Source organism: Aythya marila, assembly GCF_965140915.1.
Source record: "Aythya marila genome assembly, chromosome: 1".
NCBI classification, from domain to species: domain Eukaryota; kingdom Metazoa; phylum Chordata; class Aves; order Anseriformes; family Anatidae; genus Aythya; species Aythya marila.
Genome location: NC_139042.1, coordinates 160,860,229 through 160,885,826, shown reverse-complemented (window position 1 = coordinate 160,885,826; position 25,598 = coordinate 160,860,229). Strand labels below are relative to the sequence as shown.

The window sequence follows — 25,598 nt, the reverse complement described above, 5'->3', positions numbered from 1 at the left end:
CTTAGGATGAATTTTCCCTAAGTTCTTAAAATACAATTTACTAAGTCAAAGAGTCTAGTTCGTAGCAGAATGAAAATGAATTTGGAGAAATAAGTTTACAAACAGTATTATTCACAAGTAATTTTATAACACTCCACTAGGTGTTGTGAAAACACTGGCATCTCAGAAACCAACTCCTGAAAGTAGACTGTCACTGAACTGTAGCTTCTCCATGTGCATTAAGAAGACATTACTGACAAAATTGCTGAATCCTCAAACAGATGCATGTCTTTTCTTCTTGTTGTGTTTTATTAAGTAATAATGAATTATTTGATTTGACATTACTGCACAGTGCTGAGTACTGAACACATTAAACAAAGCAAGGACTCCCAGGATGTTCCATTAATTCCACATCACCCTTACAAAAACAAACAATCAAAAGCACAATCCAAAATATCTCCCTAAATGAAGCAAGGATAAAGTTTGTGTGATCTTAAAAAGATGTGTTATTAAACCTTTTAAAGCTTGTACTATGCATTGGCATGAAAGACTAGAAATCAGTATGATCATGTTGTAAAAACCATTTCAAATAAATTTTTTTCCATATCACAGATGTCTATTAAAGACTACACAAAGATTTTCAGATTTTATTTAATTTGAAAAAATATTTTTTTTCCTCTGCACTAGAATGATTACATTAATCATTTCAACTTTATAAAACTAAGTACAAGATAGTATGAAAATGCTTCAAGCAGGAATAAGTGTTCTTATGCTATCCAAAAAAGCCATATTAATGAAAACAAATTAGACATTACCATAAATATTTCAGGAATATCACAGGTTTCATCTTCTGTGAGAGAGACACTTCTTTTTCCTTTTTTATCTGAAAAAAAAAAAAAAAAAAAAAAAAAAAAAAAAAAAGTGAAATGAAATGTGTTCAATTTTATTACTGTTTGATTAGAGCTACCACTAACTTTAGAGTCTGGCAATAATTTATTTCTTTGGTACTAGACTACAGGAGATAATTATATTGTTTCCTGAAAAGATTTTCAGGGTTTAAACACTATAGTTACCCATGCACAATTATAATAATTTAGTATAAGATTATCTAATGAAGTTGCTTTTTCAAATGTACCCTATATTTCATAGTAACATTAGACTGAAACCAATAAAAATAGGACTCATTTCATAGTTCCTTACACTGTTACAGCATTCACATATATTTTGATTAATTTAAAAATGAAAAATCAAATTTTCTGTTATTCACAAGTGTTTTAATGATAATTTAACCTATAGGGTGGTTTGTAAATATGTAAGGTCACATTTTTTGTTACATAATATTTCAGTTTAATATTCCTTGAAGGGGTATTATCACCCTTTTAACATTCATTTCGATTCTTTAAATTATTTTCTTTTATAAAAAATTTACCCAGGCTTATGTCTTTCTTTCCAAAACAAGAGGAAGCAGCTTCTTTGCTCTCAATTACAGCTCTCAACTTTTTGCCAAAATAAATGTTTGCCCTTTCAGAGGGACAACCTTTTGGTCACTCCTGAGCTCTGCACCTTGTCTGCCTATTTATTTCTGCTTTTCTGTAGATTTTTCTCATATATAAGAAAATCTGTATTCACTCAGCATTCATTCAGTTAAAAAACTCACACTAAACATGTGTTTGACTGGCTTTTCAACTGCCTGTTTTGAATCAACTATTCAGCTTTTTACCTCCAAAAAAAAAGCATTTACACTTAGTGAAAAAGAGTAATTGTTATGCTGCAATGAGGATTCATCCAATCTCCATCCGAATGGTATGATCTTCATAACCAGCAGAAAACAACTCTTACTCTACCTTATAATAGAATAGTAGTGTACCAAGATTTTCTTACTTTCAAAAATACAAAACGTATTGTCATTCTCTTCTGTTCCTAGATATGCTTTAAAAGGGTCTTTAACATCTACTCTTTAGTAAACCAATTATGAAAAATAGCAATAATATTACAAGACCCTACATCTGCAAAAGAGAATTTTCAAAATTATATCTAAATATTCATATTTTACAGTGTTAGTGAGGTTTTTTAAGGAAATATGTTTAATGTTACTGCTTTATATCCCAATGACATCATCCAAGTTCATTTTCAAAGACAGTTAAATCCCTATACAAAAATCAATACTTGTGTAGACAAGAGATGGAAATTAATCACCCAAACGCTTCAGTATGCAGTCAATGTTTCCCTCTTTTGCTTGTACTGTCCTTAGTCAACCAACATCTGAGCACTCCAAATGAGCCACAGCACATACTGCCTTCTGCCTAGCCAATACTCAGAAAACTTATGGATGATCTGAGGCTACTAAGAAGGGGATAAGAGACATATAAAAAAAAAAAAAAAAACTGTGCAGAAGATGAGTCATAAAAGGGACTCAAAATGGGACTAGTTCAATAGAACTGGAAATGGGAGGAAATAAGACATAAATCCTTTGAAAATTAGGTTTCGCTACATCTGATTATGAATGAAATTGTGTTTACAAAAATTTATCATACTACGCTACACAATCTCTTTACAATTATTTTTGAATATGTATATTTGTCAAAGCTTTTAATTCTTAAAAAATTCTTTAAAAGTTTCTTGAAAGTAGCTTGAAAGAATGCTATTTTTTTGTTGAAAGCTTTACCTGTTTTTTTCTTAGATTCACTTGTAGAATCAGCTGTATTTTCCAATATTGCAGTTAGATTTAAGGTTACCTCTACTACCATTACAACATCAGTGTCTGCTATGTTACTCTTCTGAATTACTTCATTTATTATCCAGAGTACATAAACCCACTAAAAAAAAAAAAAAAAGGAGGGAAAGAAAAAAATAAACAAAACAGATTAAAACAGTTTTTGAAGATATTTTGAAGATATATTGCAGAGGCAGAAACACTTTTGCACTCAAAAAAAAAAAATGTAAAAAAAAAAAATCATAAACCTTACCACAACTCCTTTCCTGTACTTGTTTTTTTTTTGTTGTTGTTGTTCGTTTGTGTTTGTTGTTGTTGTTTTTTTGAATGCCACCACTCTATTTCTTTAGACAGAACACAGTTTTTGTTTTGTTTTCTTTCTTTACTTTTAAAAATCAATTATTTTTTATTATTCTAGAAAGGTTAAAGAACATCCTACCGGCACATCCTTTGTATCTTGTCATAGTGCAGTAAGAGTTACTGTAGATATGATCATGTACCTTTCTCCTTTGCCCATCTCTTCCCACTTAAACAGCGTAAGAGAGACCTGAATGCTCCTACTGTACATGCGGAGGAAATTAACTATAAGCTACATTCTGGTGAATCTCATTTTTTTGATAGGGATCAAGGTCACAAAACACACTCCTCCAGAAACTGTTTGGTCAACATCAACTATTTACTGGTAGCCCTGTGAAACTACTAACTTATCCTTTACATGATAACATTTCACCAATAGCTTTACAGTCTCAGGAAAAGTTCAAGATAAGGCTGTGGCTCTATCAAGTGGGCCAAATACTGTTAACATCCACCTCCCTTCTATTAAGCTGTAAGGTTTCTGATACTGTTTTCAATTATCTAGGAAATTTTCTTGAACTATACGCATGCTTTCCACCACAACACACAAAATGCTGCTTCTCACAGCAAGCCCAAATGCTTTCACTATTTTAGCTTCTTTCTGTGATGCCCCACTGGCAGACAGTGGGTTATTTTACTGGAAAAAGGTAAGAGATATTTTGATAGGCATATAGGAGTGCATTCTGTTCAGAGTGCATGTACAATCCACATTTTCAGTGAATTCAATTTATCTGCATTTTACCATATGAAAATGTACTTAGACTGGAGACCACCATTATCTTGGCTTTACTACAGGACAAAACTCATATTAAGAGAAACACATTATAATAAAGAAGTACTTTGCAAGCTTTGTATTTGTGGATACATCTAAAGTATCCACTTCCACTTGTTTGGATTTGCTGAAGTCCCGTTTTACATTTCTGCCACAAAAACGTTATTACATCAAAAAGTATTTCTTTGTCAGGTAGCATATTCTGGAAAAAAAGAAAAAAAAAACATAATTGTAGAAACAGGTATGTACATAAGCACTGAAAAGTTTTCAAAGTAAGTAAATAAATCAGTATCATATTTATCTTCATTATAAGGGTGACAACATTTTGAAAGCTTATGAAATACATGCTTTTTTAAAGTAGTTTCTGGTAGACCACCCAAGCTTTTCTTTTCCTGACAATATGGGTTTAGCAGCTTTTATTATTATTAATGTTTCCTTTTTTATTGTCAAGCTTTTAGAAGTCATACAGGCAAAGAAAGCAGTGAAATGAAAATTACGTGGGAGAGGACATTAAGTATCTGTGAAATGCTATAATAGTCAACACATTCTGGGAAAACTAGAATGTATTTTAACAGGTATATTAACCTAGGGAATTGTTTTATTTGAGTATTTAAATATTTGCAGAAGGAGATCTAAATTAGAAGGCTTTATTTTGCATTGACAGCGAGGACTTCCATGGGTTGTTGGTACATCTCAGATGAAGTAGCAGTGAAGAACAACGGAAAAAAAAAGGTTGCAGTGGAATATCTAACAACTGAAAGAAGTTTTAAAACATATCTACACCTTATGAACAGAATAATTAACAAATTGAAAACTTCATGCAGTTAACCTCCTAATTAACACACCTTAAAAGGCAAGAGAGCCTATCTACACTGTGTTAACACCTTCTAAGTAGTGATTAAGGATCAGTACACATGTTTGCTGTCATTTATACCAGAGTTGGACTAGTATCCCAAGTACAATGAAACTCAAGACCATTATATCCATACTATCATGCATCTGTAGGTACATGAGTATAGGATTTTATGTATATTGGGAAGTGCGGAAGAATTAATTTTGCAGTGAAGACATGCAACATGTTAGCAGAAGGTTTTTTTGTTGTTTTGTTTTGTTTTGTTTTTCCTAAGGATGTTTTTCTTTAGACTATTGGAAAACAAATTATAACTAACTGTATTTTTTTTTCCTCATGGTGGCAAATAAAGGAAAATCTCAGACTGAGTAAGTAAACTACAAGTGGTTATTCTGGGAATAAACCATTAGATATAGAATGGCGTTATTTTGTAGTAGAGACTTCAGTGCAGGTAAGTCCCACTCTTCTTGGTTTTGTTGTTGATGCTGCTTCTTAGTCTGCTTTCTGTGAGAATTTACTGTTAACTGAAGGCATACAGCTGCTATAAAGGCATTTTCATTCCTTAGGCTCTCATTTGTATAAATATTGCAGAAATGAGCATTCTTGCCCACCTAAATCAAATATACTGAAGGAAGTATGATTTCTGATTGGTAGAAACATGTAATTAAGTCTATGGTTTTCCAAATTGATTTAGTATCTGTTAAAAGTTTGTAGCCTGATTACATATCTCCAATAAAATTATAAAATCTCCAATAAAATTATAAATAAAATAATATAAATTATAAAGATAAATAAAAACTATAATCAAAACTTGATTACATATTAGAGGTATGTTGTTTTCTTTTTCACTATTTTATTTTTTAGCTGTAGTTTGTAAATGCAACTGATTCCTGTGGTCTTAAATAATGCACATTCATTACAGATTAAGTAATTAATTCAGAAATGTCTCTACTTCTGTTATACCTGTTTAGATGTGGAGACACAGGAAAATACTGTTGTTGCCAAAATGGTAAGTTCGTGAGAAGGCTCTCCATACTTTAAGGAACCCTCTACATTCAACGTTTATCAAAAAGGGAAGAAAGAAATAGCAAGACATTATTTCTAGTTACAAACCTAAGTTTGAACACATTTCAGTGAATTCACTTACAAATTTATGCCAGCAGATAATGTGGTTAAGAAATAGTAAATTCAGAGGGGACAGATATTCCCATGTTTACTCACTTTTTGTGAAAAGTGAACATTGCTATTTTTTGTAATAGAATTTTTTCCAGATATTTGAATTTTGTTTGGAATGTCATAGAATTAAATTAGTTAATTCAATAATTTTTTCTTGCTTTGATGGCAAGAAAATTTAAATAAATGTATATTCAAGTATATAAAAGTATAAGAAAGAGCAAAAGAAAATCAAATATAGCTGTTTCACTTTTTCTCCTGAAAACCTGTTTGAATACATTCATTCATTTTACATCTTTGCATGTAACAAGATGCATATCTAATCAGGCCATTTCACATTTGAGAAAAACAGTATAAAGTCAGATTTGGCAAATGAAAATTGGACAAAAATAAGTAAGTTGCAATTTGTCAATTGCTGTTGTTTGTTTTGTTTTGTTTTTTTCACAGAATACTGTATGCACCATATAATATAGTTTCCAAACAATAAACATAATTTGTTGCTGCAAAAATATTTTAAATGCAAACACAATTATAACTGAACAACACTCACTTCTTAATGTTTGTTTCTTATCAGAACCACGAGGCACCCTAGCTTCTCTGGTAGTAGGTTCACTAACAGAAAAGCCACATTTAAATTTTCTTGGAAATAGTAAAGGTTGCATTAGTGTCAGAAGTTTCAGTTCCATTTCTGCCTTTTTCCATCTTGGGTCATCTTGAGCCTAATTGACAGAAACAATGAATGGAAATTTGTCTTAAAAATGCGTAAATTGAATACTCCTCCTTACCCACAAAGGAAAAGGCTACACAAAGAGTGTCTAATTAGCATCATGATTACCTGAAGAAAATTAGTAACAAATTCAACAGCAGAATCAAACACATCCCACTCCTCATAGCTGAAAGCTAATTTTATAAATTTCACAGCAGCATCTCCGGGCACCCCCTTTTCTTCTGCAATGATGACAAAAAAATATTTAGTCTTTAATATTTTACATATAGGTGTATTCAGAAGTTTAATTTAAGCGATAATTTGGGTACTATAAAAGCAAAGAGAAAACTGTAGTCAGTATAATCTTGAAGAATTTAACAGTTCTACAATACAATAGCTTCATTATTTTGTTGTGATGCCTCCACTTATGCACTGCTGTAATGATGTATCTGCAGTGTCCTGTTACGTTCAAAAGAGGCTGTACTACTTAGTAATGTTCCTGTGTAGAGGATATCAAGGACTTAGTCCTCCCTCCTGCAGAAAGAGCTTAAATCTGGGTATCCTCCCACAGCAATACTTCTTCCCAGCAATTTACTAAAAAATAATGAATAGAAACATAAACATCTTCTTGCAAGATGGCTGAGCATTTCTCATTACTGTATTAGAAAATATGAAATGTACACCTAGGGTGTCTATTTTCTCACGCTTCAAGTTTATTCAAACCACAGTAAGGAAGAAAAGGGACTTCCTGATCCTTGGATCTCTAAGCATATGGCTTAGCTATTATATTCAGCAGTGTCCCACAGTCCTAAGAATTTCCACAGTTGTCGTATTAGCTGGGCACATGGTCACTCAGCTAAAAGATACATTGACTTAGTAATTACTCATTTTCTGAAGCAGCACAATGGTTGGTCCAAGGATCTCCAAGAAGCTTATGGCAACCATTCTGTTACCACATCTCACTTCTATTTTTGAATGTATATCTCACTTGAAGAGAAGAGCATTTTGCAATCTCTTTATGAATACAACCACTCCTAACGTGTTCTGCTCACTAAGCATTTGCACTGTTGGGTCCTTTGAAAACTGAGAGCTAGTTTACCTGTTAGTATCAACTGCAGAAGGGTTGATGATGCATTAATTGTACCAAAATTATCAGTGCAATGACTTCCTTGAATACCAGTAGTGCTCATTCCACCTTTAAAACAGACAATTCATTACATCAGTCTATTTGACCTGTTATAGTACAATTAGCCAGTAATAATATCATGTAAATATGATTCTGAAGTGTATTTAGTCTCCATAGATTCTTTTATTAACAGAATATCTTTCTACCTGTAGCTATATTTAGTCCATAGCCTAGCAAAGACGTTTTGGAAGGAATCCTCAAGTCCAATGTTTTTCTCAAGTTTTATATCTATCTTTGAGTGAATTAAAAAAAAAAATAAAAATCAAAACCCATTGTGGTGGATTGACCTTGGCTGCCTGTCAGATGGCCACCCAGCCACTCTCTCACTTCCTCTCTTCAACAGGACAGGAGAAAGTAAGATGGAAAAGCTTGTGGATAAGGATCAAGACAGTTTAATACATAAAAGCACAATCTGTATGTGCAAGCAATGTGAAAAAGGGGATTTTTTTGCTACTTCCCATTGGTAGGCAGATGTCCAGCTACTTCCTGGAAAGGGGCCTCAATATACATAGCAGTTCCTTGGGAAAGCAAACACTGTAAGCACTAATGTCTTCCTATCCACTCCCTTTCCCTTGACTTCTTATTGCTGGTCTTACAGTATGAAATACTGTAGATTATTGCTGATATAACAGACAACAGAATTTGGCCCTTTATCTTAGAGTTTATAAAGGTAAAAAAAGAATGTCTGCCTTGACAGGTGCTATTGTTCTAAATGAAATATATGCCTTCAGGCAAGTTCTTTCTCTTATAGCAAAGAAAAAAGAAAAAGAAAAAAGAAAAAAAAAAACAAAAAAAAAAAAAAAAAAAAAACAAAACAAAACAAAAAAACGGAGGTCTGGGCTCCTCTCCAATATTTTTTTTTTTTTGGTTCTTTATGCTGTTACCTGAGAGGATTTCCAGGCCTGCAAAAAAAAGCTCTGAAATGACATCACGAATTTCAATTTCATCAGGAACGGGAGGAGCTGGGCGCAGCACATGCCTACTGCTATCAGACAGAGCTTCCAGGATGGCAAGGAACTGAGCTGCAGTACAGTCAAACATTTCTGTCAGCAGACGTTCAGTAGTAGTGCGAGGCCATGACAGCTGAGTAGGAAAAAGTAATGTAAGCTTTGTAATAGCTAAACCCAGTTACAAAAAAGCAAGATTTCTTTCAAAACAATTCTCCTTCAGAAAGAAAGTACATGTTTAAAACAGAAAATAATATACTGTAAAATAAATTGTTATGAATTTCATGCTTCAAAGGCATAGCAAAGCCTCATGCTAAGTGGGTACAGTACTTAAGAAATTTCATAATTTCTTAACAACCACACAACTGCTGTGTGGCTTTTCACTTAGGAAATATAACAGTAGAAATTATGAGTAAAAGTGTAGTAAGGCCACACAGTTCAAAGTCACACAGATCTTTCCTTATAATGATACAAACTTTATCATCAGGAGTGAAGTACTACACACTTATCAGAAAATCAGAGATTGGGATGCTCAGCACTGCAGTGAGAGCAAAATGTCATTCTCTTTACTGACTTGCATGTTTTCAAATAGCATAACGCAAAAACACAACATGCAATGCACAACACACCAAGAAAAAAAAAAAAAAAAAAAAAAAAAAGGTTGGTCTGTTCCACTATTGACAGAGATCTACATAAGAAAATATTTCAGCATTTTATTTCTGTGTCCTGTTTACATGATTGTTACTTCACTAACCAAACTGCTACCACGCAAAGTAAATCAGAGACACAGCATTTACAAGCATTGCTTATTACTCCATCAACATTTCAGTTCTATTTATTTACCACTTTCCCAAATAAAAACACTTCAGAATGGTTTCTAGGTACATTTAACAAGACAAAATTGGGGGAATTTCCTTCTCACTTTGCTGCATCCACATCTTCTATTTTAGCTTCCAAATTAATATCTAAAGACAAGCTCAGATGTGTATATCACAGAATCACAGAATTTTCTAGGTTGGAAGAGACCTCAAGATCATCGAGTCCAACCTCTGACCTAACGCTAACAGTCCCCACTAAACCATTTCCCTAAGCTCTACATCTAAACGTCTTTTGATGGAAAAAAAAAGACTAATCTCTTCAAGATTAGTCTTGAACACGCTTAGATTTGGTCCCTAACTTAGGTAACAGGTAATTTTCATTAAGTGAGGGTTTTTTCATTAAGTGAGGGTTGGAACAAAATCATTGTGCCATGCACTATCAATTATGGCTCAAGTCAATGATTTGAAAGCAAGGTATCAGATAATCTTCTATAAAGATTTGATGTGTAAGTTATGTAAAAGCAGTGTTCAGTGCAATCAGATTGTATCTGTACCATATTGGTATAACTTCATTATAATTTTATTATTAAATTATCAAATGAACAATCTCAGTTACTTCTGATAAACCTAATACAGCCAATTTTATTTAAATAAGGAAGGAAGGAAGGAAGGAAAGAAGGAAGGAAGGAAGGAAGAAGCCCAATACAGTCACACAAAAGAGCCCTTTTTTTTTTTTTTTTTTTAAATAATTCTTACACCAGTGGATCACTCATCTTTAACAATGGCTGAAAGGAACACAATGGACTAGTGATATTTAGGGGAATTAATTACCTCTTTAAAGGTCTACATTTTATTCTGGATACCTTTCTCTAACTCATGGTATCTTGCAGAAAAATAAGTGGTCTTCATAGGCAAACAAACAAACACTGTAGCTTTTTTTCAAAGTTCCCCCTTTATCTTCACAGTAATTGAACACAGCAAAGCAAACCCACATACACTTGGTATGAATTTGAACAGAATTTCTCTTTTTGTTAATGTAACTATTAAAGAAAAAAAAATGCTATAAAATGAATTTTTCCCCATAGAATTAATTGCTACATTTTCTCTCCTTTGAAGTTTATTCTGCATTTTAATGATAGATTATGTTAATTATGAAACTGAGAGATGAGAGCCTTCTCCTTGTGAGCAGCACTATGTGTATTAAGCAGAATTATATCATATACTCGTCACCTGCAAACAGTAAACAAAGATAGGGATTATACAAAATGTTAAACTTACATTTTGTGCTTCTTTCAGGCTAACTCTTAACTTAGGTCGAAAGTAGTTTTTTGGTTTTCTTCTGGATTCATATACTGCTCTTTTGAAAATCATTACTGACATCTGGCACAAAGGAAAAAATAACTGTGTTATGTGCTCTGCTCATAAAGATTGTAGCTACTGTAACTGTTAATAATTAATTTCAAAATGATACCTTAAGAGTGGCCTCTCTAAAAATCTTTCTCGTTTCTGAATTTTCCTGAGAAGAACTGATATTTTCTAATTGCTTCAGTTCATCAATTTTAATCAGACCACGGCGAGCAAATACCTGTCCAAAGTATTAAAAAAACAAAAACAAAACTGAAACTGATACTATGTTTTTCTATTCTGATTGTTGGGGTGTAATTTCAGAGTCACATCATTCTTGAATTCAGACAACTGCAAAGGACTGCAATGAAAGCCAGGTCATGAGCAATAGTTGAAAAGGAAAAGAAAACCTTTGCAAAATGTCTTTTGTATATCTGCATGGGGATTGATCACAACTTAATGCTAGAAATCTGTGACTATTATTACAATACAAAGTAATGATGCATTTAACTTTGAATTGATTATTCATATACGTATTGAAACAACCCAACATTACAGTTAAATTTTGGAATACAGGCAGAAATCTAAATGCATATGATCTGGAAACAATCAGGAATATTTAAATAAATATTTATTTCCCACTTATTTGCATCTGAAATTATGGTTATATATGGTAAATCAGGATACCTCTCCATGAATGCCGGCTTGACAATCAAAATAACACTGAGAAACTGCAGCATATAGAGTGGCTCTCCATGTCAAATAATGTACAGATAAGAGTGGAATGGATAATTCCATACATATACTCGCCCAAAGTAAGTATTCCAGCACCTGAAATAAAGAAATCCAGTTTCAAACTGAACATTTTTTTATACTACATGAATACACTTCCTATCACTTAGGAACACATACGAAGACTTATTTTTCTGGTAAGACAAATTAAAAAAAAAAAAAATCTAAATCTATATTTATTTTTAAAATATTTTGTTGACTACAAAACACTCTCCCTGCTTATTATCGTTTTTCCATCTGAAACTGTGGGCAAGCATTATGTTTTAGCCTCTGACATACCTTAACCATTCCAGCCCACTTGTCACCAGAAAGCATTGCTGCCATCCCCTCTCATCTGCTGTTATTATGAGAGTTCTCCCTCTCCTTTGTGTCAGCTATAGTGATTTTTTTTCTTAGTTTTCAACTAGATCCCCAAGCTGATTTGGGATGCAATAGAGTCTGCCTCCTTTGGTGACAGCCTGCACTTAGATCAATTTATAACCAAGGAACTACACAATTGGCTCTTAATTTTAGGGCATTTATATCTCTCCCAAGATAGTAATTTCAGCACTTGCTCACTTTATAGAATTAGCCCTGCTATATTGATGGAACAGTATCTTCCCCTTCTATTTGCTTTGTTTCTTAAGGTGCACTAAATTTGCACAACTTCAGTCTTAAATCAATTTACAGATTTTTAATTTAAATTAAAATAATCTGAAATACCTATGATTAGTTCCTCTGTACCCTATATAAGAAAAACCTGAATGTTAAACAAGGTGCTAAATCACTTCTGTTTTCAGTCAGATAAAGTAGAGATACCTCTCTCGTTCAATCAACAACTGATATAAGCAACTAATAAGAAAAGAAACCAAATATAGGCTGATTCAGATTCTGTGCAAGTTTTAATAGGGGGAAAAAAGAAGCTAAGAAAAAAAATTACAAAGATAATTATAAAGAAAAAGGGGAGCGGGGAGGAAGGCCGTCATTTTTAAGTGTTTGCATCTAAAAACATAGCCACCAGGTGTCAGTATATCTCCAGATTTCAAGAAACAAAAGCCCACTTGCAACCGAGCTATTGCCCAGGAAGGAGGAAAAAAAAAAAAAAAATCCAGGGCCCTGTGAAAGTGTCTGATATTCCATCTCACAGACTAGTGAGGCATTGTGCTGAGCTCCATCCCGCGGCTGAGGAAGGAGCAGAGGCACCAAGACATGAAAGCTTTTAAATTGGCCACTGCCCTCCAGACATTTTGTTAATTCGTGACAGGTGCTGTTACTGGCAATGACAATGAAATAGATGTCAGGCTACAGTGCTATGAAAAATACAGGTGCATTGTCCAATCTTTTGTACAGTTTTCAAATATTTCTCTTTATTTTCCATACCTTAGCAGACTGACCTATCATCATCAAATGTCTGCATATGGTGTAAATATGAATTGTACCTGTAAAAAATAAAATTAATATACATAAAAAATAATATAACTTTTATATTCCTATGTGAAATTTGTCATGTTAACCAACTGAAAATTCCTCTCAGTATCTTGGCTATTTCCAGAGGCTGAAAAATAAACTAATAATCTTTATGTAACTGTTTTGAAATCAAATAAGATGAACCCACCAAATTCTTGAGCGATGTTAACTTCAAAAGTAACTACAAAACAAAGTTTTGTAGTTAAATAACTATAAAATAACTAAATATTAAAATACACTATATTGAATTTTTATTAAATGTACTGATAGAGATATTTTTTTTTAATCCCCAGATGCCAACCTCTGAAAATATTACCTCTTTTCACAGACCTTACCTTGCAGGATTTTTTCAGTCTGTCATGGTACTGTTCTGGCAGACAACACTATCATTTGATATTCAGTAGGATAATTGAATAAAGAAAATTGATAGTGAATAGAATTTTCAAAAGCATCAAAGTGACTTACAAATAAAATCCTGTCAAAAAAATTACTTAATGTAGGCTAGGTCACAAAACTGCTATTCAAAAAATCAGCCCTAGAAGTATAAAAGACACTACAGTTCCCAGGGGAAAAAAATAATAATAATAATAAAATCTATGCTTTCTGTATGAAAGGGACACCTGTGGCAGCAGGAGGTATCACAATGTCAACTGTCATAGTCTGAAGGGTATTATTATTCCAATAAGCAAGATATTAGCAAGCATTAGTAAGAATTTTTTAAAGTCAGTTAAATGTAGTGAGACGCAAAATCTGTTGCCAGAAATTGCAGAAAAATGTTTGGGACTTGGAAAAAAAATCTGACATTACTTAATGTCTTCTTCTAATTTGATAAAAAAAAAATCATTATTGACTAGGCATGGTACAGTGACCTGTCACACAGGTAGATGGACATAAGAATGGCAGGTGATCAGATTTTAATTACAGGTTTTTTTTCCTACTGAAGCAAACAAAAAACATGCCTCAAAAGGAATGATGGTAATGGCAGTCCCAGGAAAGCAAGGATAAGAATTTCAACTGTTTATAGCTCAGAGAAAGTAAATACCAGTTTGTGTTTTTTTTTAATTAAATTAAATCAAACTATTTTCTCGATTTATATTGCAACAGTTGACCATAGTGGAATGAAATAATAGACCAAACTTTTGACTAAACAGCATTGCCTTTCTCGCTCTCTCTCTATATATATATAGGTTTTCTTCATGAAGTAAAAATCTTGATACACCATTCACTGTATTTAGTTCACAGAAGCTCCATTTTTGCCTCAATTTTTTCCCAATCCAAGTACTTATATACACTAACATCATACACAGAAATTCAAATTATTTAAAAGTAATGTGGTAGTTTTTAAAAGAGTTTGGTTATTAACTCCAGCCTTGGAGAACATTTTTAAGAAATACAAAGATTTAATGTCATGGACAGATGATCATGTTCTACAGTTAAACCTGCAATCCCCTTTTCAAAAACAAAAACAAAACAAAACAAAACAACACAACAACAACAACAACAAAAAAACAACAACAACAAAAAAAACACTCATTAACACAAATATTTTATTGATAAATAGAGCTTTTTTATAAAATATGCCCTTACTCTGTCAGATTTCATTTTATTAGTACACTCAAACCACAGCTATGATGAAAAAGCTATTACTTTTATAACTGTCCATTTGAAAAAAAAAAAGCACACTGTAGAAACTTATAATTAAAAATTTGTTATTTTAGAATATGAAATATTTTTTTTAAATACTACTGCAATTAAAAACTAACTAGAGATTTATTCATGACCCCTACATTGACCTTAAAGAATACATATAAAATTTCCCTCCATTGGTTTGCTTAGCAGAGAAATGCAAATGGGGAGCCTGCGGTACCATTGTAGATAAGCCAACAGAAATTCTCCTGAGGTAGAGCCACTTGCATGGTGAGTCGTAAGGAGGACAAGACATCGAAACAAGTCTGCAGGGATTCTTGGTTCTGGAGATTTCTGTCATTGCTACAAACCATCTGGTATATACAAACATTCCTCTCTTGCAAAGCATGGAACTGAAATATATGGAAACATATGTAAAATAATTATATACATATATACACACTCATTTAAAATAGATGGACCTACCATTTTTTCCTTCAGTAAAGTACAACAAATCATTGAATGTGAAAAGAGCAACCATACCAGAAAAAAAAAAAAAAAAAAAAAAAAAAAAAAAAAAAAAAAAAACAGCATAACATTTAAATGAGAATTAAAATATGGAGAAAGTGAACAGCTCTACCATTGGCCTTGTTGATTTACCAGTTGTTTTACCATTAGCCTGGGTCATTTTCCACTGTCCCACGGAATGAAAATTCACCTAGTGCAGTAGTTGTGTTGAAACAGTTGTAGAGAGAAAGGTTAAGACATTAAACTGGTATTTAAAAGATCTGCATGTAATTCTTGGCCCCTCTGTAAACTAAGGCAACTTTTAATTTTACTTCATCTGTATCACCCACTCTATATTTCCTGCTCCCACTGATCACCTTTCTCTGCTATTGGATTGCAGACATATAGTCCCTTCTCTTCCTGGCAATACCTAACCTAATGTGATCTCAGTCTTGTCTGGAGTACATCACTGGAAAAGCAAACCTAAGCAAAAGAGAGGAAATGAGGTAAGTGCAAAAAGGCCATTCAGAATTTATCAATCTCTCAGATTTCTAGAAGATGCATTATTGCTACCAGTTCCAGTTTTAAAGATCACTGTCAAACCAGATTTCATATCTGAAAATTTACAAATATCTCACTGTCCAACAGCCAAGTTATAGAACAAGCTTTTCAGTATATACTGATGAAAAGATCTGGCACAATCATCAGTTCAGGGTCTAGACAAACATATAGAAAACAGGAGAAACCATCTCCGGAATTTTGAATTTAATTACAAAGTGTTTTTTTAAAATCAAAATAATATTGATTAACATAGCTTCAGTCATATTCTCTCTAAGAAGCTAAAATATATTTGAAAAACAAAAGAAATAATATAAAAAGTAGCTCTTCTATCATGACATCTGCTTCCAACTTTCAAGCAAGCTCACTGTCTCTATTTCTTCACACCTATGTACAATCTAACTCTGACTAAAAGAATATGAATTTAATTATCTCAATACATAGGAAATGCCTTTGGTTTCCTTTTGTTCTTCTTGATAAAAGAGTAACTTATAATCACAAAATGGTTTGGATTGGAAAGGACCTTAAGGATCACCTGGTTCCAAATCCTCTGCCATGGGCAGAGACACCTCCCACCAGACCAGGTTGCCCAAAGCCTGGCCTTGAACACCTCCAGGGATGGGGCATCCACAGCTCCTCTGGGCAGCCTGTGCCATTACTTGCATTACTTTATTTTGAAATATCTACCACATACCAAAAACAGAGCTACTCAGCAAAGCACTGCTTAAGATAAAATCTAGTGTTTTTAGCATTCCCCTAATACCTACTGAAACGCTTTCCTTCTTAGATAGCAAATGATAAACTGCAAACACCTATCCCTATAATCAATTAACACAAAAGGATGCAAACACACTTTTAAGGTCACTTAACTCCCACAGAGCTTAGATCACTTAAAACTCTTCACCACTCTGTCATTTTTTTACATATTGATAATAATATCAAATAAATAAAATAAAATCAATACATAAAATAAAATAAAATAAAATAAAATAAAATAAAATAAAATAAAATAAAATAAAATAAAATAAAATAAAATAAAATAAAATAAAATAAAATAAAATAAAATAAATAACTTAATGCTAGGAATACAATGTTCTTAATTGGTATGTCATGAGCTTTTTTTTGCATGTAGTATTTTTGCACATTTATGATAAACACTACAGTGCAATGTTTTAATTCTCTTGCACACTGTCCAGTTCTTAAATCAGACCATATAGAAATTTCAACTGCAGGAAAGTTATCAACTTTGGTCCATACCCTGATGCTGACAAAGGTTAATAGCAACTATTTCAGAGCAAAAACTGCTGTAGACAGTTATGGAATAACCAATTTCAGAAAACTACCTTTCTAACATTGACAGGGGTTGGCAAAGTCCACAAAAGCATAAGCACTTAAATCCTCTTAGAAATCTACACCCCTCTGGATGTTCATACCATATATATGACTGTTAAATCTCCATGTAATCTGTTTAGACAAGCTATCAAAGTTTAGTTAATATTAATATTTAATTAATATAGCAATGTTAATCACATTTGTGGATGGTAAAGAAGACTATTTATTTTGAAACTGCAAATGTATTCAACGGAAAAAAATAAAATAAAATAACCCTACCGTAAATGCCGCATTTTTGTCTCTGAAACCATTTGGAAAAAAGGTGGATTTAAATTTATGCACGTCATCTGTGATATCATCAGGGTTTACAGAACTGAACTGCTGAAGGTATCTTCCATAGCACTGTCGAAGTGCCAGCTTATATTCCTGAAGAACAAAGAATAAGTTACTTTTACAGTTTGTATATTACATTTCTATTTCTATAACATGTGTTATACATTATCATATTCATGTAAAAAGTATCAATGTGAGAGAGCAGCTGGAAGTAAAACACTGAAGTTTCATACAAACATTGAGCAATATTATTTCAAATGTCAAATCTCTCAGCAAATGAAGGTTAAAGTACTTAAAAGAAGAACTTCTGATTAAAGTAAACAAACTCCTAAATCACAAGTATGACATATCAGAGAACAAGTGTAAAGTCTGATCTTGGGGTAACGTAATAAAATCAAAGGGCTCCTGGAATATCCTGAAGGGTTTCAGCAGTAATGATAATGGTACTACACTTCTGAGAAAGGTATTTTGTTAAGCAGAATTTTATAAACAATATACAGACATCATCATTTCCCCATTTCCCTGATGTCAATGCAGAAAGGAAGAGTGTCTTAACTCAAACACTTTGAGTAAGATCAAGAAAAAAAGAATGAAATCAGCGACAACTGGAATTACTTAAGGCCAAGTCAGTGTTACTAGACTAGAAATCGCCACTGGGTCTTTAAATCTGATAGCAAACAGGATGCTGAGCTTTATGTGTCATTTAGCACGCACCTCCCCAGCAGCACTTTGGTCCATTCTAACATCAGACTGAGACTATGGCTCAGCTCTGACTCAGCTGCCCAAGTGCCACTTACTTACTGAATCACCTCCACCACTTCCTGCAGCAAAGATTATTTAGAGCTTTCTCTACCAACTTCACTAACACTAGACCACACACACTCCAGCCATGATAAATTCTGGGGGAAAAAAAAAAAATGATAATAACTAATTTCTACTTGTAAAAAATGATCCTTTGATGTTTAATCACAGAAAATGCAAACACATTTCCTTGGACCCACTCTTTTCAGTTTAAATTCCTACCACCACAGTAACACTTACCCCAAACTTTTAATAATCTGAGGAATCTTACTGACATGACCCTACTATCTCTTTTGCTGTGTGAAAGGAGCTGCCATAGCCAGAAACTTTTACTTTCTGCGGACAGGTATGGGCAGTTGGTCACCTGTGTAAGCTAATGCATAGAGTCAGCCTGTGATAACTCTTAGAATCCTAAACCATGGTTCAGAATGTCCCTAAGCTGGGTACTAATATAAAAACAAGAGGTGATTCCTCTCCCAAACAGCTTACAGTATATAAGAGATAAGAGACAGATAGAGACAGAAAGGAAAATGAAATGAGTCAGTACTGATTAGTATGATGACTAACGGGCTAGCCAATTTCAAGATCTATGACATAATGAACTTAGGCGTGTCCTAAAAGATACATAGCAGATGTATAATGGAAAGAAATTTAAAGTGAGATTGCATGAAAATAAATAGCAGGAGGATGGAAAGTTAAGCTGGTGCTTAATCACTGGTAATGCATTTTAAAAGACTCTGCAGCATTAAGTATTACGTAACATAAAGGGGGATTGCAATTTAAAATAATCACCAGCAGTTTCCAACTAAGATTCAAAAGGGACCAAAAGAATGTTGCATTTATGCAAGAGGCTCCACCCTGCCTATCACAGAACTTGCTGTTACACCACATTCATCTTTCCTGTAATGAATTTAAATTTGTAACTAACATCCATCACGTTTTTTCCTCTTTTCTCCAGAGAAAAAATATGAATACAATGAAAACTACATCTGTAAAGTCAAAGAAATGCACTTAAAAATGGGAGTTCCAAGGACAGCTCACTTCAAAATTTTAGGCTAGCCAGCAAGAAAACTTTTTCTACAGCATTGATAACTTTACTGTAGAAAACCATATTACAACAGAGGTTGGCAGCTGTGAGTTCTCAGACTTCTATATTATTTTTAGGCAATATTGGGCCAGGTCTGGAAGCTCCTTGAATATAAGGGCCAAATTACCACACTTGAGTCATGCCATGGGAAGCCAATGTATAGAGGGCAGGGTTTGATTTATTTGAAATAACTTCCTACTGAGTAAACTGTGAGAGCAGCACTTCCGAGCACTAAAAGCTTTGTGTAATATTCAGAGCAATTCCTAGGCCCAGCAGCTGTGGAAACTTAAGGGAAATATGAATACGAACAAAACCTGAATGGAATTGCCTAGGCAGTGAAGGAGCTATTAACAAATGCAGTTAGTTCTTCAAGACCTTTCTTAAGAATTTCTGTGAATATTCCCAAACCTATACCATGAACCTGTACCTTCAGTTACAATAGGCACCACAGTTACAAACTCTTCTATATGCCTTCAACCTACCAGTGAGTGTTGCGTGTTGCTGAAGTTCAGCTTCAGCTTGCTGTTCTTTATGCAGGAGGCAGGCCACTTCTGTGGAATTCTTTAGGGCAGATGCAGTGAAGGATATAGAAGACTTTGCAACATTTGCATGACCCTCATACTTGTCTCCAGGTCTGTGGAAAAGCTCAACTACTAGCTACTTATAAATGCTTTCCACAAATAGCATAAACAGCATTTATTATTGCTAGGTTCCATAAGCAAAGGGTATAATAGTGTAACAGTTTCACTGGATGTATTCCTCCAAAAGACAGGTCTTCAAACTATCTTGATACACTTCCAATTATGCCTGCTACTTTTCTAGGTGAAAAGGAGGAATCTAACAGTGTCATATGCTGCAGAGAATAACAATAATAATTTTTTTTTAAGTGACAATAGGCATTTAACTGCTTTCCTAATGGAAAAGTCAATAGAGTGTTCTTAAAAACTGTTTTCAGTTTAAACACAATGTCAGTTATATGTTTTTCTTTTGCTGGTGGGGACAGAACAAGAATATGAAATTTCTTCGATAGAATATAAATCCAAATATATTTTTTCCTCGATATTGTCATAATAGTTCCAAATGACATATAAAAGAGTTTAAAAGAACTATTTAGGAACCTCAAAAATGGTCTTATTTATGCAATGAGGTCAAGTTTTTAGCAAGACACAATCTCAGATGCTTATCTCTGTAAAATGAAACAATACAAAGACTTGAATATATCAAGATGACATATAATAATAGTAAGCTTAACACCAAAAATAAAGCAGATGAAATCATGCTTTCACTTTAGTAAAATTTAATACCCCATTCTAAATAATAATAATAATAATAGCAACAACAACCATTTGGTTTAATCTAGTTTTTTATTCCCATTATATTCGAAAATGAAGAAGTTACAGACACTTTCCAAAGCTCTTCTTGGAACAGTGTTACAAATAAATTATATACTTTCACTAACTTTTCAGCTATAAATACATTTTTTCTTTTACAATCAAATTTTAAAAAGAATAATACTATCAAAATCCTGTATCTAAAGTAGGTGGAAAGCACACAATTAAAATATTTATTTGATTGTCTCTTAACAGACACACTAGATAGCTGGAGTTATAACCTAGAAATGTATTATTGATCAAATAAGAGTCTTCCAGTATGTTCCTAGGAAAAAGTAGGATGATGATGGATCATTACAAACACAAAATCACACTAAACAGATGGCATGTATTTAGGAGCTGCACCTTTCTCTAAATTACATGTGTGCTAATTCTCATCAAACTTTAAGCATATTCTCTCAAGCAGCTTTTCAAGAACTGAAACGTTATAACAAATCAACCCATGATTGTGTAGTCCCTTAGCATTTCTGCTCCACAACTGTATCACTCAGAACCACACACCATTCCTCAGACCCAAAAGAATGACTTGCAGATAACTTTCAACTGTACTTTGAGCTGCTTCTCAGCCTTGCTTTGTAACTGCCCTTGGAAGACCCAGACTTTATGGCATGATCTTCGACACAAGTATCACTGAGGTAATGAGCAGCACGCCTTTGAAGGTGTTTTTTTTCTCAGCAGACACAAAGGACAAACATTATGTAAGAACATAACATAATAATAGCCCTACTGAGTCAATAGCTACCCCAGCTCCAACTGCAGCCAGTAACAGATGACTAGATAAGAGTTACCATGTCATAAAACACTCCCTGAATATTCTCAACGTCTTCAACAATCTACAGCTCACACTGTAAACTTGTCATGTTTCCTTGGTACCCAAAGAAAGAAGGTACCCAAGGAAAGAAGGTGCCCAAACTTTCAGCATTCATACCATCCTGTGGCAAGAAATTCCACAGCTTTAGTACACATTCTGTGAAGATCCAGTCTGCTCTTGTCCAAGCTTGCCACCTACCAGCTTCATTTGATGGTGTTATATTAGAAGTGGAAGTGTACACGATCAGTCCCTGTTCAGCCTCTTCTTTCACTCATGATTTCACAGACCTGCATTACACTCTGCTCAGTGATCTCTGTTCCTAACTGTATAGTCATAGCCTACTTTTGGTTTTTGTGTGGAAGCTGTTTCATGCTTTGTCATCCTCATTACTCTCTCCAGATTCTTGCCTTGTTGCAATTTATCCTTTCTAAGGAGACCAGAAGTGCACACAGAATTCAAGATGCAAGAGCACCATCCATACATGCAGCTGTTATAATCGATGTCTCTTTTCTGTTCTCTGTTCCCCTCCTAACAATTCTTTACTTTCACTTTTAGTTTACTGAGCACTGAGTTGACATCTCTGTGGAGCAAACCACCACTATAAATACTGAATAAAGATTTTGCAGTGTTCAACTTTAAAGAGGCAACAGTTGCATAGAAAATGTAGATATAGCAAATATATCCCAAAAATGGCAATTTTACAACAATAAATGAAAGATACAAACCACCAACTCTCAATGGGATTATTTTGTAAAAGTTTTTGCTACTTTCTAAACAGCTTCCTATAAAATATCATTAAAAATTAAAGTAGCATAGAAGCATAATGAAATAAAAAAAGACTGTGATTGAGACTTTTCTGTTTTGATATGACTTACTTTGATCTGAACAAGGGAATCACCAACTTTCAGAAGTTTGTCATTGTAATACCAGTCTGGCAGTCGAGGCTTATATTTGTTCCAAATATTAAACAAAGTATTTGCACTAAAAATACAGGAGAAAAACATTCCAGATTAGACTGGCAGTAGACTCATCATAACAAGTAAACAAATCAAGAAAACTTCAAATTGTGAAAACACCTTTCTTCCAAATGTATTTGAACCTCTACATACTTCAAAACAAGTGATCATTAAAACTGGATTTAACAAGCAGCCAAGGACATTTCTGGGTTTCATTTCTGTCAACAGTTTTTATCACACAGATTTTTTAAAAAGGATGAATTGTTTTGTATGTAAATACTTAATAAAATGTCTTAATACAAGTCCCTTTGCATTGTTCAAACACGGTCATAACTGTCAAATCTGTCCCACTTTTCAGATTGTATCTGAGAAGCTCTGTAGAAGCTATTTGGTATTTTAAGGAAACTCAATGGATTACAACTCAGACCAATTATTGGACCAGAAACTACAAGAACTAAGAGTAGGGGAAAAAAAAAAAAAAGATCCCCAAATAATAATGGTTGTCTGGTAGTAGCAAACTTAGGACCTAGTAGCCATGAAATAAACTGTAGAACTGTACCAGGAATCACAAAAAGAAGGAAGTCATTAGAAAGCCTCTAGCATGAAATGTTTGGGAACTTTAAATTGTAAAGGGTGGGACTCAGAGAAAGCAAGCAAATGACATGTTTCTAAAAAGGAAAAAAAAAAAAAAAAAAAGGAAAAAAAAAAAAAAAGATTTTATGGCAATAGCTGCCACCTTAGACTTCTTTAAGAAATCTATATTCAAGCTGGAAAACATTAATTGATCAGGCAGACTGCTAATAAGCACAGGGATTTTTCTGAAAAGAATCCTATTACAGAACTAACAGTATTGACAGTCTTAACAGCACCAGGCATCTCTTACATTTATTCTCTTAACAAATCACTTCTACTAAAACCTCAGCAAAGAGTGCCTTGTGAAACCACAGCATCTACATTATTCATAGGTAGCAATTTATAAGGAAGGGAAATAACTAAAGAGAAGGGAATTCATGTTGGAAGACAACCTTCTAGCTGGCTTCTCATGTCTAAACTGTGTGGTTTCTGGTGTGAGATATCAGGATCTTTTCACTCTCCTGAGATAGCAAAAAGATGGTAGATCTCCTAAGATGGTAGACTAGAATGCAAGACACTTTCTTCAGCTGTTTTCTGACATTAAGGAATTTTGAATCCTTTTTTACAGTCTCCCAGACAGTTCTTCATTGTAGCTTATAAGACTTCCAGTAAAAAAAGCACAATAAGAATCATCAGTTTTCCCACACAGAAAGCTACAAGCCACCTTCACATTTCAAGGTGAAACAGATGGCTGTATGAGCAACTTGTCAAAATGATCTCTACACCAAAGAATGACAACACTCATAGTCTTTTTTTTTTCCCCTAAAAGTATCACCTCGGCACAATTTTCGGTTCTTGGAAGTAAACAGCAAAGAAAGAAATGGGACATTCTAGAAGTGTATCTTAAAAGAAAAATGCAGTAACAGCACAAACCAGGCCAAAAACAACGACTTGAATACAATCTTCTCCCACATTACGTCTTTGAAGAAAACCATAGCTCAGTCTAATAAAGAGCACCTTCTAGGTGGAGAATGCGTTCTTCCTGGTCCATCTGTAAGCAATTAATTGCTGGGTGGTTACTGACCTCTTACACCAACAGAAGACTACCAGTCTGGCCAGCAGGGGTAAATCTGCAAAGAGGCTCCAAAGGAAGGAATCAGTTGGGCATCCAAGTGGAGTCCCTTTGGACTATCATGGCAAGAAACTTAGGAAAAGACTTCCAAAGTCCTAAAGGTTTGATATATACTACTTGAGGAAGAAGAAAAAAGCTAATTATCAGGCTGTAAAGTAACTGATAGTAAGAACAACTGTGGGAAGAGGTCTGGGAGGTAAGACTAGCAAATTTCTTCAGGATGATCAGCCGGAAAACCCCCAGCGAAGGCCATCCTCACTTTTTGTTTTTAATACTCTATTAAGAAGTGAGATCCTTAGCTGCAGCAATAAACTAGTGACAAATCTGACTAGACTGCCAACTTCAATGGGGACATTCAGGTGAAATATATCTGCTACAATGCCATGACTAAGTACAAATGAGTGCATGATACAGGAATGTTCCTTTGACACAGACAAAGAAGAGTGAGAAACTTCCCAAACAGCTAATATGCCTTTCCTTTATATACATGTAGGCTGTAGGACACCAGAATAACAAGTTAAGCAAGTGAATTCTCAGAAAAATACTGGGCTTCTGGACCTCAGAGGTGAAGCTTCTTCATTTCCAACCATTCTATGGATAAAAAAAAAAATATTTTCCTGAAAGGTCAATCCTTAATATTTTGCATAGGGTAAGGACCATGCAGCTGTATTTCTGTGTCACAAGTCTTTGCTACAATTAGTACAGGATTTTCTGATACTGATCAGAAGATGTCTTATTGAATGAGGGTGGCTAAACCGCACAACATGAAATAAAATCAATAGTTTGTGGTAATTCCTTGATGTTCCCATTGCCCAAAGAAATGGGTTAAAACAACTTATCATTTAGTTGAGGGAAAAACATTTTTGATTGCTACTTCTTCTGCTGGAAAAGATTCATAACTCCAGCACAGGGCATGTAATCGGTATTTTTTGTTACTTACATTAGAACATTATAAGTGCCTAAATTACGGCCTTACTATTGACTTATCGACATCAAAGGCTGACAGCATTGGAAGAATGAAGCCGACAGTCTTCTAAAGTGTACATATGTACCATGTGGAAGCTCATTTTCTTGCTTCTGTAATAACAAGAGCACTTTAATCATCAACCAAAATCATGCCAGAAAAAGTAGCTTGACAAATGACAAGGCAAGAATTCTTTAGAGCATTTAGGAAACCATCTGCAATAGCCATTACCTTCAGAAATTCTTAAAGGCAACTAGACTAAGGCTAGTTCTGCAACCAGCAATTTTGAGTTATCAAACAATGAGAAAGCAAGGGAAAAACAGCATGGAAATTTCAAGCACAAACAAATACCCGTGACTGTGCTAGCTACCTCAGTGTGTGTGCTAATAAGCAGAATTCTAGTTTTCTACTTCCATAATGTCCCTACGCATACAAAAAATGTCAGAC

General features: G+C 33.9%; 1 protein-coding gene across 1 annotated transcript in view; it reads right to left on the bottom strand.

Moving 5' to 3' along the window:
- The window catches only part of CFAP54 (cilia and flagella associated protein 54), a gene marked incomplete at both ends in the record, with an annotated part of 109,035 nt that overhangs the window by 81,598 nt on the left and 1,839 nt on the right, over window positions 1-25,598 (bottom strand). Inside the window, 15 exon segments of the mRNA XM_082752042.1 lie at window positions 795-853; window positions 2,645-2,795; window positions 3,886-4,020; window positions 5,632-5,717; window positions 6,392-6,560; window positions 6,677-6,789; window positions 7,647-7,742; window positions 8,618-8,816; window positions 10,777-10,878; window positions 10,970-11,083; window positions 11,530-11,673; window positions 12,994-13,052; window positions 14,948-15,119; window positions 17,383-17,529; window positions 22,402-22,507. Coding sequence (XP_082608168.1) covers window positions 795-853; window positions 2,645-2,795; window positions 3,886-4,020; window positions 5,632-5,717; window positions 6,392-6,560; window positions 6,677-6,789; window positions 7,647-7,742; window positions 8,618-8,816; window positions 10,777-10,878; window positions 10,970-11,083; window positions 11,530-11,673; window positions 12,994-13,052; window positions 14,948-15,119; window positions 17,383-17,529; window positions 22,402-22,507 — 1,852 coding nt within the window.